Raw genomic sequence first — 14,428 nt, forward strand, 5'->3', positions numbered from 1 at the left:
ATTTGGTGTGACTACACCAGGACTACAGTGTGAGTCAGTTTTATCGCCCAATCCAACAGTAAGGTTTTGATGTTGAGACAAGCCAGAGCATGAGTTCTTACTTGGAGTGTTCTTACTTTTGATAAAATCAAAAGATGCTGTAACGCTAACAATATGCTAGATCAAATTCAAACGATTTATAGTGGGTCCTCCGTCGTCCAGCTGTGCTACTTCATTGTAATGTCATCCAAAACATCTTTTGACCGAGTTCAGCTTGTATGTGACACAGTGCCTGAGGCAGAGGTGATTTTATGAGCCCTATTAACGAGACAACACGTCATTGAGTGCCACCCTTTCGAGTGTTTTTCCTATGTGGCAATATTGCCTTTATATGAGTAATATCTGATTTCAAACTGAGATGCACGTTCAAGTCAAAACTGAGACCAGGGCAGGGCAAATCAAATCAAATCCTTAAAAAAAAAAAGAAACAACAAGCAGGGTATGTGCTTAAAGGATCTCTGTTTTAAAAGATCTGTGTGTTTTAGTTTGGGTCAACAAACCTCATTGTCTCTTTTCACCACAGTCTAATCTAATAATATCATGTAATGTAAGTGTATCATCTGAAACTGAACAAAAGACGAGTCAACGCTGCATTAAAGATAAATATGACCGGGGATCTTCATATGAACAGTTGTGTAGTTTACATACATATGACCCGTCATTTAAAGGGGAGTCACATATTTGGAGAATTCAAGTATTGTATGTGATCTTCAGGGTGTGTTTCTGAATTCGGACTGCACTTTTGGGGAAAGTAGAAATCTGAGGGAAACGTGAGCTGTAACCTGGATGGATTGCCAAATAAGCAAAGCAGGCACCAGACCTCCTGGTGCCCCAAATTGCTTCAAACTAATTTAACAGTGAAAAACAAGAGTACTGGTCGGGTTCCAGTGTCTCTGGGCTGCCAGTCTACTGTGTGCCTTGTGCTTAATCGGATCTTGGAGGAGACACCCGAGGCACATACACCCTTTACTGACTCCACACACAAAGCATATTGTGTGGAGTCAGTATCGGGGTCAAACGACAAATTCGCAGGACCCCATAATCCATAAACCCGGTCATGCTTTGAGATTGAGGAATGGAGTAACAACTATTTTCAGTGTTGGCCGAAGTTCTCTTGCTTTAACTTTTGTAAAGTACCAATACAACAAAATGAAAATACTTCATTATAACTGATGAAGTAAATTGAGTAAAAGTAGATGTTTTCAGCAAAATGTACTTAAAATATCTCAAAAGTACTCGTGCATAACATGTCCAATGTGGCTAACTTTATACTGTTTCGTAATTATCAATTCTAAGTAGGAGTAAGTATGATTTTACTGTGGTAAGTGGTCGGTGTGGAGCTAGTTTTAACTATTTTAATATAGCCGACAGTTTTGTGGCCTTGAGTAGTTAGTGAACTGAAACCAGATGAGAGGTTTAGAGAGGATGTGCGTCTTTCTTGCAGCTGAGCGACTCGGAGATCTGAAATGTGACGAGGAGCCCCAACTGGACACTGCTTAATGAAAAGGGTCATAAAGGGGTCCGAACACTTTTTCTAATGCAAATCTTAGTCAAAAGGGCAACAAGGCCTACAAATGTAAACGTAGCTTAGTAGAGTAAAAAGAGCAATTTCCCTCTAAATTGTAGTGCAGTAGAAATACAATGTAGCACTCAGTGTTACAAAAAGGACCCAGAAGTCATATATTTCAGTAAAAGTACAGATATGTCAAAGTATTACGTTGGCAAAGGTTAAAGTCACCCTACTACTTGAGTAAACGTCTTAAAATCTGAAATATTTGATGTACTTCTATCCAAATTAGCTATAAACAGAAGTAAATAATACATATATTTACATGTTTACTGTATACTATGGGTCGACCTTTTACTGGCCTGGACGATTAACGGAAAAATACAAATGATCTTTAAAATCCTCTGATGCAGCACGCACTCTGCAAAGTAACTGGTAACCAATGTTATCAAATAAATTTAGTGGAGTAAATATTACAATATTTGTCCCTGAAATGTTGTGGAGAAGAAGTATAAAGCAACAGAAAATGAAAATACTTAAAAGGTAACTTCACCAATTTTTCTCATTAAAGTAATTTTACATGCCTTGGGGAGTTCTACTTCGTATGTGTAAAAAGTAGTAAAAAGCCTTGTGTGACTTAAGACTGAAGCTGATGTGATCTGATAAAGCACCCCCTGTCACTCAGTGGCCAAGTTGCATTGTGGGTAATGTTGGCACTGAGTCCACTGATCTACTCTGCACTCCTCTAATCCCGTTCGACTACTCGTTATGGACAGTTTAAAAACAAATAACCAAACTTGATATAGCAGAGCCACAGATACCCCCTCCTTTATTAAGCACATTCTTCTTCCATGTCCAAACATGGGCGTCAGTATCACCCACAATGCAACTTGGCCACTGAGTGATATCACTGGAGGGAATTTATTTAATCACACACAGCTTTTTGCTTTCCTCTGTTCTCCTCCTCTCTCTCCTCCACTTCTCAGAAGCCATACTCCCTAATCCACACTGAAACACTCACTACCTCTCACACACATATCCAAACACATTCAATTCACTCTCTCTCTCTCTCTCTCTCTCTCTCTCTCTCACACACACACACACACACACACACGCATGCACTACCTATAATCTCTATTCTCTCCTTGTTTAATTGTTTATTGTCTGTATTTCCTGAGCATCTCTGACCATTTTATCTTCCTCCTTGCAGTTAAATATTGTGTCTTTCCTCTTTTCTTTTGTAAACTTTATCACCAATAAATTAAAAATGCATGTAGCTCCCTCTGGAGCTATTAAAGCCTCTATACTACTTCTCTCGCATATGCGTGTAATATGTTCATTTGGTGAAGTTACCCTTTAAGTATTAGTACCAGAAAACTGCACTTAAGTAGTGTACTGGAGTAAATGTACTTAGTTACATTCCATCACCTCGGGAAAAGTGGTCGAGCACGTGTTTTGTTTTGTTTTTTTGTTTTTTTTTTTCTTTTTTCAGGTGAAATAAACAGGAGTGTCGTGAATGACACGAAATCCAGTAGGATTGTCTTCAAGTGTCTCCACCTTTCTTGTCTCGCGCGGTGAGCAGGAGGAGTTCACGTACAAGCGCTGGGTGGCACACGCCCTCTACGTCACTGAGTCGGAGCCTCCGCCTGAAGACGGTCAGTCACTCCTCCTGACTTGAGTCCGTGCTGTGAGCGCTGTCTGCCGTCACCTCCCTGCTTCCGACCGTCCGTCCGCCGCTGCTCGGGGAGGGGGAAGCATGTTCATTACCTCGATACGGAGTACTTCTCACCCTGTAGTCTACTGACGCCCTCCACCACAGGTAAGCTCACCTGGCTCGCTGTTCTCTCTCCTGCCCTCCTGGGTTTTGCCTCTCTTTATAGTGACCTGTTTGGTCTTTTTTTTTTTTTTTTTTGCTTTCTGCAAAGGATTTTATTTCTCTTTCAGTGGGAAATGTCCTCTTTCCCATTGTCTCTGAAACCACGTCGTGTTGTAAACTTATTGCATCATAAATGAAGATAAGCTGCACTTTAGACTGGCTTACATTGAAAATCTTGTTTCGCAGCATATCTGCAGTGTTTACTCTCAGGAATGTTTGTACGGGCACTTTATTGCGTTACTCGACTGAGTGGCTCTCATTTTAATGTTACTGTCTTAACGGAGTGTATTTTGTTTGTCTGTTTTAGTTATATTCAGAGAAGAAGTAGTGGTAATAGTATCTTCTCGTAACTTGGTTTTGGCATGTGCACTTGGCTCCAGAGTCAAGTCTCCAGTAGTGGAATGTACTGAAGTACAAAGTTTAAGTACTTTTATTTTTACTTTTATTTTACTCCAGTATTTCCCTTTTCAGTTTCAGAGGGAAGTATTTAGTGACAATTTACTTTACAAATTAAGATATGCACTTACAAAACAGGAAGAGCTCATTAAGAGGATGTTTTGTTGTTGTTGTTGTTGAATGACAGGAAATGAATTGGGAGCAGAGGATTTGCTGCTTTTTCTTTAAATTATTATTTTTTGATATTTTTTGGATTTTGGACAAAAAAAATATTTTGAAGTTAACTTTTTGTTAATTGCACTCTGGGTGATGATGATATGTACTTACAGTATATAGCATAGTTTATTCTTCAATATAGGGCTACAACCAACCAATATTTACATTAACTGATTATTAGATAAATAATTTGGTGGACAAAATGATAATTAAAATGTCATTTCCTATAATAATACTAATACTATCACTACTACTAATAATAATGACATTTATTTATATACCAAAACTCATACATAAAAATGCAACTCAAAGTGCTCAACATAAAAGCAGATGATCAAAGCTGTTATGATAAGATAATAATGACAAAATAGAATTGAATTTAAAGAGCAGGATTGGGCAGAAGATAAAACAGGAAAAGGCAAGTCATCTGGGAAATGCTTTAAGAGGAAGCAATACCAAAGAATGAAACAATAGTATTCAAACAGTGAGATAAGATAAGATAAAACAACCATCACTTACATCAGTTCAGGAGAATGCAATAGTCAAAAGATGTGTCTTAAGATTTCAGTTTAGAGTCCCTGTTCCAGAGTTTTGGGCCATAATTGAGCACGGCCAACGCTCCACTCCATTTTTTTGTCTTGACTTCAGGAACAGTCCGGGATCCAGTGAGCGAAGTCGATGTCTTTACATGTCTTGTAATGTCCAAACATCAGTCCCGAACTCAAATATATTTAGTTTACTATCACATAAGACAAAGAAAAGCAGAACATCCTCATTTATTGACAGGCAGGAAAGTGGTATTTTGCTTGATAAATTGCACATATCCTGTTGACCAATCAATCGCCTAATCATTTCAGCTCTTCTTGATCTGATAAATGATTGATAAAACCATGAATGATGAAATCATTGATAAATGTAAAAAGAAAACAAAGAATAGGAAGAGCACTAACAAGGAGAAATACTGCCAAAGTAAAAGCACGCCCACAACAGGCTGGAAAAAAGGCAAAAGCCATTAAAAAAAAATAATTAATTGGACAAAAGATCTCTTAAATTAAATCAACAGTCAGTTACATGAACACCATAAAGCCTTGCCGTTATGTTGGTTATCTGAATGAATAGTAAAAAGGACAATTAAATTATGATTTATTATCTGATAAATGAATTGTAATTGTTTGACTTCTTACATTTTCTTGTATTCATTTGACAGAATCACCTTTAAAATGGACCAGCCGAACATCAGCTGCCACTATAATGAGTCCATGGCCTTCTTCTACAAGAACATCGGAGCTAAAGATAAATGGGACAAAACGCAGCTCATCCTGGTGCAGGTGGTGGGCTCTCTCTTCTGCTGTTTCATCCTCGTCTCTAATGCCATGGTCATAGCAGCTGTCATCACCAACAAGAGGTTTCACTACCCTTTCTACTATCTTCTCTCCAACCTCGCCGCCTCGGACTTCCTGGCTGGCATCGCGTATGTTTACCTCATGTTCAACACGGGTGAGGTGTCGCATAAACTCACAGTGAAGGGATACTTCTTCCGTCAAGGTCTTCTGGACATCAGTCTCTCGGCCTCGCTGGCCAACCTGCTGGTCATAGCTCTGGAGCGCTACATCTCTGTCATGAACTGGAAAGTCCACAGCAACCTGACGAAGAGAAGGGTGACCCTGCTGATCGTGCTGGTGTGGGCCATCTCCATCTTCATGGGGGCTGTGCCGAGTCTGGGCTGGAACTGCATCTGCAACCTGAGCGACTGCTCAGAGCTGGCTCCCATCTTCAGCCGGAGCTACCTGATCTTCTGGTCCGCGTCCAACCTGGTGGTGTTCCTGGTGATGGTGGTTATCTACATGAGGATCTACACCTACGTCAAGAAGAAGACGGCCGTTCTTACGCCGCATACCAGCGGTTCTATCAACCGCAAGAGGACGCCCATCAAGCTCATCAAGACAGTCATGGTCGTGCTCGGTAAGTGCTGGTCGTAAAAGTGTCTGTGCTTCAAGATTCATGCGACACCAGTGAGTCAGAGCATTCACAGCATTAGTCAGATATAAGTAGTGGATGTGTGCAGCTTGTCTGGGGTTTAGGAGGACTCTAAACCACTGCTGAACAGGCCGGATTGTAACCTGTGTTTTCCCGATAAGAGAGCCTTGAGCGTTATAACAAACACTTAAGATTGTCTGGGAATGTTGGGAGTTGTAAACGAGAGCAAAAGAGGAGTCAGCATAAGGTTTCTCCTTTTTCACCTCAGCTCGTGTTATTTGTCTCAGCAGTACGATTATTCACTCACTCTCTCGCCCATCTTTGCTCATCTCAGCTAATTATTTGCTCATCAGATCAGTCACTCATAATATTTTATTATCCATTGCCCTGAGGGACATCCTCTTTTAAAAAGCTTGTCCTGTCCAACCAGCAGTCTAAAAACCACAGAGATTCAGCTTACAGGATGTCAAACAAGGGAAGTGTCAATACATCTCTCAATCTTGATTTGATGCCAGACTGTGTTGACGGCTTCATTGAAGTCTATGGGAGATGACCCAAACCGTGTGACTGCTGATGAAGCAATACCTCGAGACAACACACCTCACAGACTAATTTAACGACTGATTATTGTTTTTGTTATCAACACTCTTGCTATCTGTATAATTGCTGTCTCATCAGCAGAAATCAGTTGAACCTGCCCCCTTTGATCACAATATTATGAGCCCTGTCAGTCATTTGGGAAGAAAAAGAAAAAGCCATTTCTGCTATAAATTGATTAAAAAGGTGGTGAATTATGGAGTTCTTGTAATTCATTTGCATCAATTAATCAACACATTTGTGCAGCACTTCTCTGTTCATTTTCCAGAGTGTGTAAACTCAAAATGTCTGCCGTTTCATAAAAGACAAATATTCAACATGCTCTACTGGCATAAAGGTTAAAAAGCCCTTATCTAGATGGCTATTTCATACTGAAAAAACACTGATGAAAAATGATCTGAATATCAACCAACCCTGAAGAAGACTGTCCTGAAATCTTAACATGCATTGCGAATGGTTTTAAGAATCTCATCATGAAATAGCTTCTCAATAAAGGCTTTTAAGTTTTTTGCTAGAGGAGCGCTTTAGATTTTTCTCCACCCAAGTGCACCTTTGCAACAACTCTAGAGTTTTTTCTTTCTGAAGTCTCCGTAGTTTCCTTCTCCTCTTGTGCGTTTTCATCCTAGGTGAGGCTCTCAGATATCCTGGTCTGGCTCTCTTTGTTTAGGTGTTGCAACAGGATACTCTGCAATAGAGGCGAAAACTCAAATAGTTTCCCTCCCAGCGCCTTCCTTTTAAAAATTGAACAATAGGACTGTACCCGTTTTTTTCAGCTGGAGCACTAAAAAACAGGGCGCCAAATATAGTATATTCCCATGTGAGCATAACACACATTGTATACAGTTAATGCAATTCCATTAGGCTCTGGAATTCTGGTGAGTCAGATGAGTTCGTCTCGGCGTTGAATGCACTCAGTTTCCTTCTTTTATTCACTGCTCATGCATTCATCCATATAAAAACACGCATGAGATAGTTGTAGTGATTTTGGCGCTGTCGCCCTGCAGGATAAAGGCTTGTCATTGTTCCTAGTCCCTTTGGGAACTTGGCGTGCCGGCCAGATGGTTTGATACACTTTGTTGCGTAGGAGCTGTCTGCCTGTGTACACACTTTATTTCAGACTGCTGTGTAATTATCTCTCCCTGCAAGGACACTGCTGCTCAGCCTGTGTGGCGAACCATCCACACCACACCACACTGGCCTTCAATGAACGTCCCCTCTTCCCCACCCATCAAAAAAGAAAAAAAAAAAGGCAGAAAGGAAGTGGAGGAAGAAGCTATACTTGAGGTCAATTGCTTTCACATCCTTTGCAGAGTTCCCTTAGGCTTGTGGAAGTTTTAGCAAGTGTCTTTTCTTAAATTCCCTGTGAAGATTGTAGAAAAGTGCCTGATGCACTCTTATAATAATAATAATAGAACATCTGAGAGAAACAGGAATTTAATCTTTAAAGGATATCAAAAATGCATATTTTCCTCTTTCCTGTTGTGATCTATATCCATTTATCCATTTTGGTGTGAGATACCAGATATCATGAATCAGTTACTCGAGATAATCCAAAGATCTTGTCGTAAGCAGCTTCATGTCGCCAACCCCCATCACTTGTTTCTGAAGACTATCTTGAGTAAACAGGTTATGATTTCTGGAAAGGGTCTTGGCTATTGATTTTTTTATAAATAGGTTATGTTTGATTGTTTTGAGTATGACAAGCAGTCTAGTAATATCATATGTCGACAGAAAAACAGACATCTCCATGGCCAGTATCTCCAAACTCACCAACTCACACCTAGGTAAAAGGGGAGGTATGTTTAAAATTCTGGGGTGCACTGTCCCTAGAAAAAAACGTTTAACTCTTGTTCTAAGTGAAAAGCAGTTTGCTGAGGCAGAAATCTCAACTGGGAAAACCAGTTTGGAGACTCTTTACCCACAAACCCTTTGTTAGAACTAGAGTAAAATGAATGAGTTGAGCGTCGGATGCGAACTTTACATTTGGACATTGTCGCTGGTGTTTGCCTGTGTTGGTTCTCAAAACCATAAACAAAATAAAGAACAAACTCACGCGTGGGCAGTGAAGTTTTTGCAGTTACTCTAATATCTGGCAAATATGTATAAGGAATGACTTCTTTTGGGCTCCCTTCCTTTGTACTTCATGCCTCATGGCACTAGTTTGGTAAAATATAACTGTTTTAATAGTTGACAGCCGTAGGATGCCTGCCCTATTTATGAAACAACGCTACGCATACTCAGATTTATTTTCATTCTTTCACTGAAACCACCATCATCAAACGAATACCAACTGAGAGCAGGAACATGTGCTTGAAACGTGCGTCCCTAAAACCCTGTTTGTTTTTTTTCCTCTTCTTTGTAGAGATTTAAGGGGAAGAAAGTCCACTTTTAAACTTCAATGCATGAAAAAGCGCCAGTGGAAGAAACATTTAATAGGCTTTCTCTCTCAATTTCAAATCCAGCTCGCTTTTTTTTTTTTTGAGCGTGTGGGCCATCAAAGACAAAGGAAAGAGGAAGTTATAAAAATAGGAATTCACGGTAAAAATGTGGCCAAACCTTTTGCCTTAAAGCAGTGAAAAACATGAAAACAGAGATGAATGCGTCGACCAGATCTACTGTAGCTGTGACAAAGAGAGAGAGAGAGCTGTATAGAACAGTACTTGTTTTTGTTCTGCAGATGTACGGAAGCTGCACAGATGCTGGTAATGTCAACAGCGCTGTTGGTTGACAAGTTGCAGCTTGTATCTCGCCTTCAGTTCCAGAAGTCTCTTAGTAGCTCTGTTCTTGTGCCCAAACATGTTTGAAATTGATGCCTTATTAGATGCTTCCGTAGTCCTGTGAACTACCATTTTATTTACCAAACACACAGCATTAAGAAATGAACACAGTAATGTCATTGTATCTCAATTGGTGCCTGCTTGATGCAATAGTACAAGAATGGGTTGATAAACATCTGAACACGCAGGAGCCTGCAGGAATCATCGTTTAGTGACTGGGCTGAGTAAGCGATTAAGTAATACTGAAGCAGCCGATAAGTTATTCAGTAGACATGCACTGAGCAACAATCTATCAAGCAAAAAAGTTTTAGTTTTCCAGGTCCATGGCAATGCTTTTCAGAAATAATATGATTTATTGCAATAATGTGTTCACAAAATTGTCTTTTCATTTGGTGAACCCACATTTAACCGTTTTCCTCCACAAAGGCAAGAACCACTCTTGTAGAACTACCTCTCTGTGCAAAGTGTAACGTGCAGCAAAGCAGGTACATGTGAGAAACAAGAGTCTAAACAACCAAACTGTGTGATTTTTCTCCTGAAGGGGCCTTTGTGATCTGCTGGACACCCGGCCTGGTGGTTCTGCTGCTGGACGGCCTCCACTGCATGAGCTGCAATGTCGTGAAATTAAAACGCTGGCTGCTGCTCCTGGCTGTGCTCAACTCCGTCATGAACCCCTGCATCTACTCCTACAAGGATGAGGAAATGTGGCAAACTTTCAAGAACCTCCTGCGCTGCATCGGAAATGGCACGCGGCGGCAGCGCTCGACGAAGGCCAATGCCAGGCCACTCAGTTCTGGTCAGGACACTGGCAACAGTCAGCTTCCATCAGAGGAGACAAAAAAGGATGATCAGGCCATACTCAAGACCTGAAACCTGTTGACAGCACTTGTGTTCAGCTCTGACTGGATGTGCCTTATGAAAATACAGACTTGAGTTGACTCGAAAGAGAAGGTACACCATCATCTCCAGTTGGCTTCAGGGGGTCGTGAAACTAAAAGTGCTTTATTGAAGAGACACTACAAGCCAGCCGCTTCACTAGAGAGCTGGAAGTAAGAGACCTTCATGCACTACTAATTCCCCAAGTGGAGGCAAGATTTTCAGGATTTCACAGTTTTCTGGACTCCCATTCGTGTGTAAAGTGGAATCCCCGTTGCTCTTTTGGTCTTCCTCGTCACATTCCTGTGGGTTATTTAAACTTGGATAGAACTGCTCTCCAATGGCTGACGAATCCAGTATGAAGAAAAACATACATGTACTATGGTACATTTCTACTTCCATCTGTAAAAACAGTTAAAATGCATACTTTTGATACTTTCTCCCAAATATAAAGTTGTCTACATCTGCACGATCATGTAAGTTTACGTCATGTGTAGCTTTCGAGGAAGCAGCACTGTAATGCATGATTTAGTCAAGAAATGTAAGAGTCAGGTACTGTAAAACTGTACTTGTTTGGGTAGGGCACAGTTTTAAAGATTATTTCCTGTTTTTAAGCTAAGAATACTGTAAACTGCTGTACTATATGTATGCATCAACTTGTACATCCTGTAAGATGCTCTCAGGAAGAGGTGAAGTAATTTGTAACCTAGTTCACACCCTGTTCTCTCCTATAAGGCAGGTTTGCCTCCGGGCGAACAGATAGCAGGATCACTCCTTTCTTGTCCCTTCTGCTATCGGTTCATCTAAACAAACTGATACATTCTTGTCTGCAACCAAACTCGTTCTCCCTGTAGCCTTTTAACACGTCTGCTTCAACTCATCAAATGGCTGCTGACGCTGTGACGAAACAGCTGTTCACCTGACAGTGCAGGGCTTTAAAAAACTGATTGCGACACACTGGATTCCTGCAGGAACCGAAGAGGATATGACTGAATAGACTGTAACTCTGGCAAATAGACACACACACACACACACACACACACACACACACACACACACACACACACACACACACACACACACACACACACACACACACACACAACTTCATTGCTAAATCATTGACAGGGTTCAAACTGCTGTACAGTATTTATATTACTCCTGCTGTAAAGTACATTATGTCTTCAAAGCTGTTTTGTTTTTATCTTGGGAGTGTCAGAATGCCACATATGAGTGGTGGTGTATTGTTGTTGTTTTTTTCATTAAAATGAGATTATTCATTGACATTCATGTGTGGCATGCCTTTGGACTTTAAAAATCATAAAAATGAACTGTTTTTAATTAACGGATGGTGAAGTTTCATTTTTTCCCTTTTTTTCTTCATTTATGTACAATATGCGGATTGTTCCAGATGAAATGAGATGATACAGAAACAGCAAGCAGCTCAGGGGTTCATTTGAAGAGGTTGCAACTAAATTTCAGTAAATAACGAGTATGACTTTCATGACAAAGTTATTAGGACCTCTGAAATGAACATCAGTTTGAATAAGATCCCTCAAAGTCTCGTTTAAGTCATGCGACTATAGTGTGCTCTGTTTAGAGCTTAATACTGGCTTTAGATTATCTTGCTGAACAAAATAAGCAAGTGTCATGAACTTGTGTTTGCCAGAGAGCATTTCCGGCAGTGTTCCAAAGCTTTTTGACAAGGGAACCAGGGTGATGCTAGCTTCCTGGTTAGCCTTTTAAAAATGTGTCATCGCTACACCACTCCATACTTGCCAAACCAATGTCACCATCAGCTTCAGCTGTAGTTTGTAGTGCTAATTAGCAAATCCTAATATGGTCAAGAAAGTAAACATTACTTCTGCTAAACATCAGCATGCCAGCATTGTTTTTGTGAGCATGTTAGCCTGATGATATTAGAATTAGGGCAGCCTCACAACACCTGTACCTGGTTGTAGCTTTTGGTAAATGTTGCACACACAGTTACACGCTTGGTACCAACCTCTGCCAAACCGAACCATAAGGTTTCTTGTAAATCCTGTTTGACTGAGTCAAGTTGTTTCCTGAATTTATAATGAAAACCACCTTCAGTTACTGACTCTGAAAACCTCTGATGATGCAAGTGCAGACATTAATGTACTAACAAAAAACAGTCCTATTACATGACTTGTCCTGCAGTTTGATGAAGTACCATTACTTGAGATATTTTATGCTTAAGAGCCGCCACTTTAGGATGAATTGCCTTGTTCAGGCCAATTACTTGCACTCAGTGAGTTAGCCTGCATTATCAGCTAAAGAGCTGAAAAACAGAATTGACTCTGAATTAGCCTGAAAAGCACTTAAAACAATACAGACAACCACATAATTCAAATTTACTACAGCTTTCAGTGATTGGCTGTGTTAGCTGACACTATTTAAATTGTCCTTTTGAATGTCACCTAAATCTGAAAATGTCCATCAACATCTAGAAAATGTTGCCAGCTAAAAGAACAGGGAAAGGCATTTGAAGCATTGAATCATGTTTGGGAGGTTATAAACAGCACATTATGGGAATTGTACGTGCATCTGATGCTGTTTAATACTACATACTGTAGCCAGTGTAGTCCATAGCTCCCCAGAAAGCCTTTGAATCGTTAAATCCGCCCTCTAATTTACTCAAGTCGCCATGCTTGAAATGCAAGCCTATTGTTCATAACCTTTCACTCTTTGCAACCACAAACCCACAGCTGTTTTTATTGTTCCCTCACTCTGTTGCTAACCGGTTTTCATTACAGTCCTAATCCTGAGTTTTATTCCTTTTATGCAGTAAAAACCCACTCAGATTGAATCCACTGAAACACAACCGGCATCCTTTGACAGCAGAAGAAAAGATTCAACAGTGTAGCCTACATTTGCCTCATAAAAAAACTACTCAGGTAATGTTTCAGGTTGAGGCTAGGCCTAATTAAACTCCTGCTGTCTCCATTAAAAGTATGCTATATTGTGGCGACGACTTTGTCCTAAAGCGCTCTGTAGACCTGTCGTGACTGCTGCCTGCCACTCCGGTTTTACATTCCCAAAAACATGCACTGTAAACTGTGTGGTGTGGCAGGCTTTTTTTCTACTGCTGTGCTGTAATTATGCATTCTAGAAAAGCCAATTAAATTTCACAGATGTTCATAAATGCTGTCTTTTGGGTTTGGTCTTAATCTCAGGGCGAAAACAGATGCAGGCAGTGAATGAAAATGTTCATCGGTACACAGGGTACGATGTTATATAAATACCCCTTGTGCCATAAAGGCGAGGTCTCACTTGGAGGCAAAGTTTGAAGTTAAATAAGGTATCATTTGTTTTCTCCTACATAGTTGCAACAGACATCATTATTCAGTGTGTGGGAGTTCAACTGGACTCTGACAGGCACACTTTTTTATGCCTGATAAATGGAGGCTGGGAATTCCACTGCACAATGCTGACTCATATTGTGTCAGAGGATAGCGGTATGGGAAATGTGACAGTGCAAGATTACGTAAATGCAGAACAGGCTGGATTCAGTGCTCAAACAAACTCAAGCAGTGACACAATTCTCCAGTGATCAGAGTAACCATTGTGAAGAAAAATGAGAAATTTTCAGAGAAATGCTTTTTTTTCTCTTTAAAGCAACATAATGCAGAAATTGGCATTGTAAGCAAGTGATAGGGGGTGGAGCGGCTGAGACAGAGACACCATTCACCCTATTACAACACATTGTACCATCACCATGATTTTGAAGCTGTTACGTTACATAACGTTGCTCTTAAAGCGAAGGGGTTGATCAATGACTCTTCAGTTTTGTTTTTGGCAACAGTACTGAAAAATGTAACCTGACCAAAAGATCACGTGTCTGGAGTGGATGTTTCCTGTTGACTTTACCTTGAGGAAGACATTAAGCTCTTTCCTGCAATGTGAGCTCAGTGTCTTCAGTGGTGTCACATATTTGAGGTCTTTACTACTCGTTACTAGTTACAGATTACAATGTTTTTTAATTCTTCCGGTCTGGTGAAAACCATGTCTTCTTAATATGTGGTGAATTTGAATGGGATTTTTCCTCATAAACTGAAGGACTTAGTGTATGGTGTTAATGGTTTAAGAAAATTCTCCTCCTTCCAACTGTAAACATCTACAGCAACACACACAGTCATGCACCAG

At 40.3% G+C, this 14,428-nt stretch overlaps 1 protein-coding gene across 1 annotated transcript; it reads left to right on the top strand.

Moving 5' to 3' along the window:
- The first annotated feature begins 793 nt into the window (after nucleotides 1-793).
- lpar3 (lysophosphatidic acid receptor 3) lies at nucleotides 794-11,606 on the top strand. Its single transcript, XM_037113791.1, has 3 exons — nucleotides 794-3,365; nucleotides 5,242-5,996; nucleotides 9,927-11,606. The coding sequence occupies exons 2-3, from the start codon at nucleotides 5,255-5,257 to the stop codon at nucleotides 10,253-10,255; spliced, it is 1,071 nt and encodes a 356-aa protein (XP_036969686.1). The 5' UTR covers nucleotides 794-3,365; nucleotides 5,242-5,254; the 3' UTR covers nucleotides 10,256-11,606.
- The last annotated feature ends 2,822 nt before the right edge of the window (nucleotides 11,607-14,428 follow it).

Source organism: Acanthopagrus latus, chromosome 11 (genome assembly GCF_904848185.1).
Source record: "Acanthopagrus latus isolate v.2019 chromosome 11, fAcaLat1.1, whole genome shotgun sequence".
NCBI lineage: Eukaryota > Metazoa > Chordata > Actinopteri > Spariformes > Sparidae > Acanthopagrus > Acanthopagrus latus.

Bases quoted from the DNA above. Each gene is read 5' to 3' on its own strand.
- lpar3 (XM_037113791.1), top strand. From the start codon at position 5,255: ATGGACCAGCCGAACATCAGCTGCCACTATAATGAGTCCATGGCCTTC. The intron at 5,997-9,926 runs GTAAGTGCTGGT...TTTCTCCTGAAG, and splicing joins GACAGTCATGGTCGTGCTCG to GGGCCTTTGTGATCTGCTGG.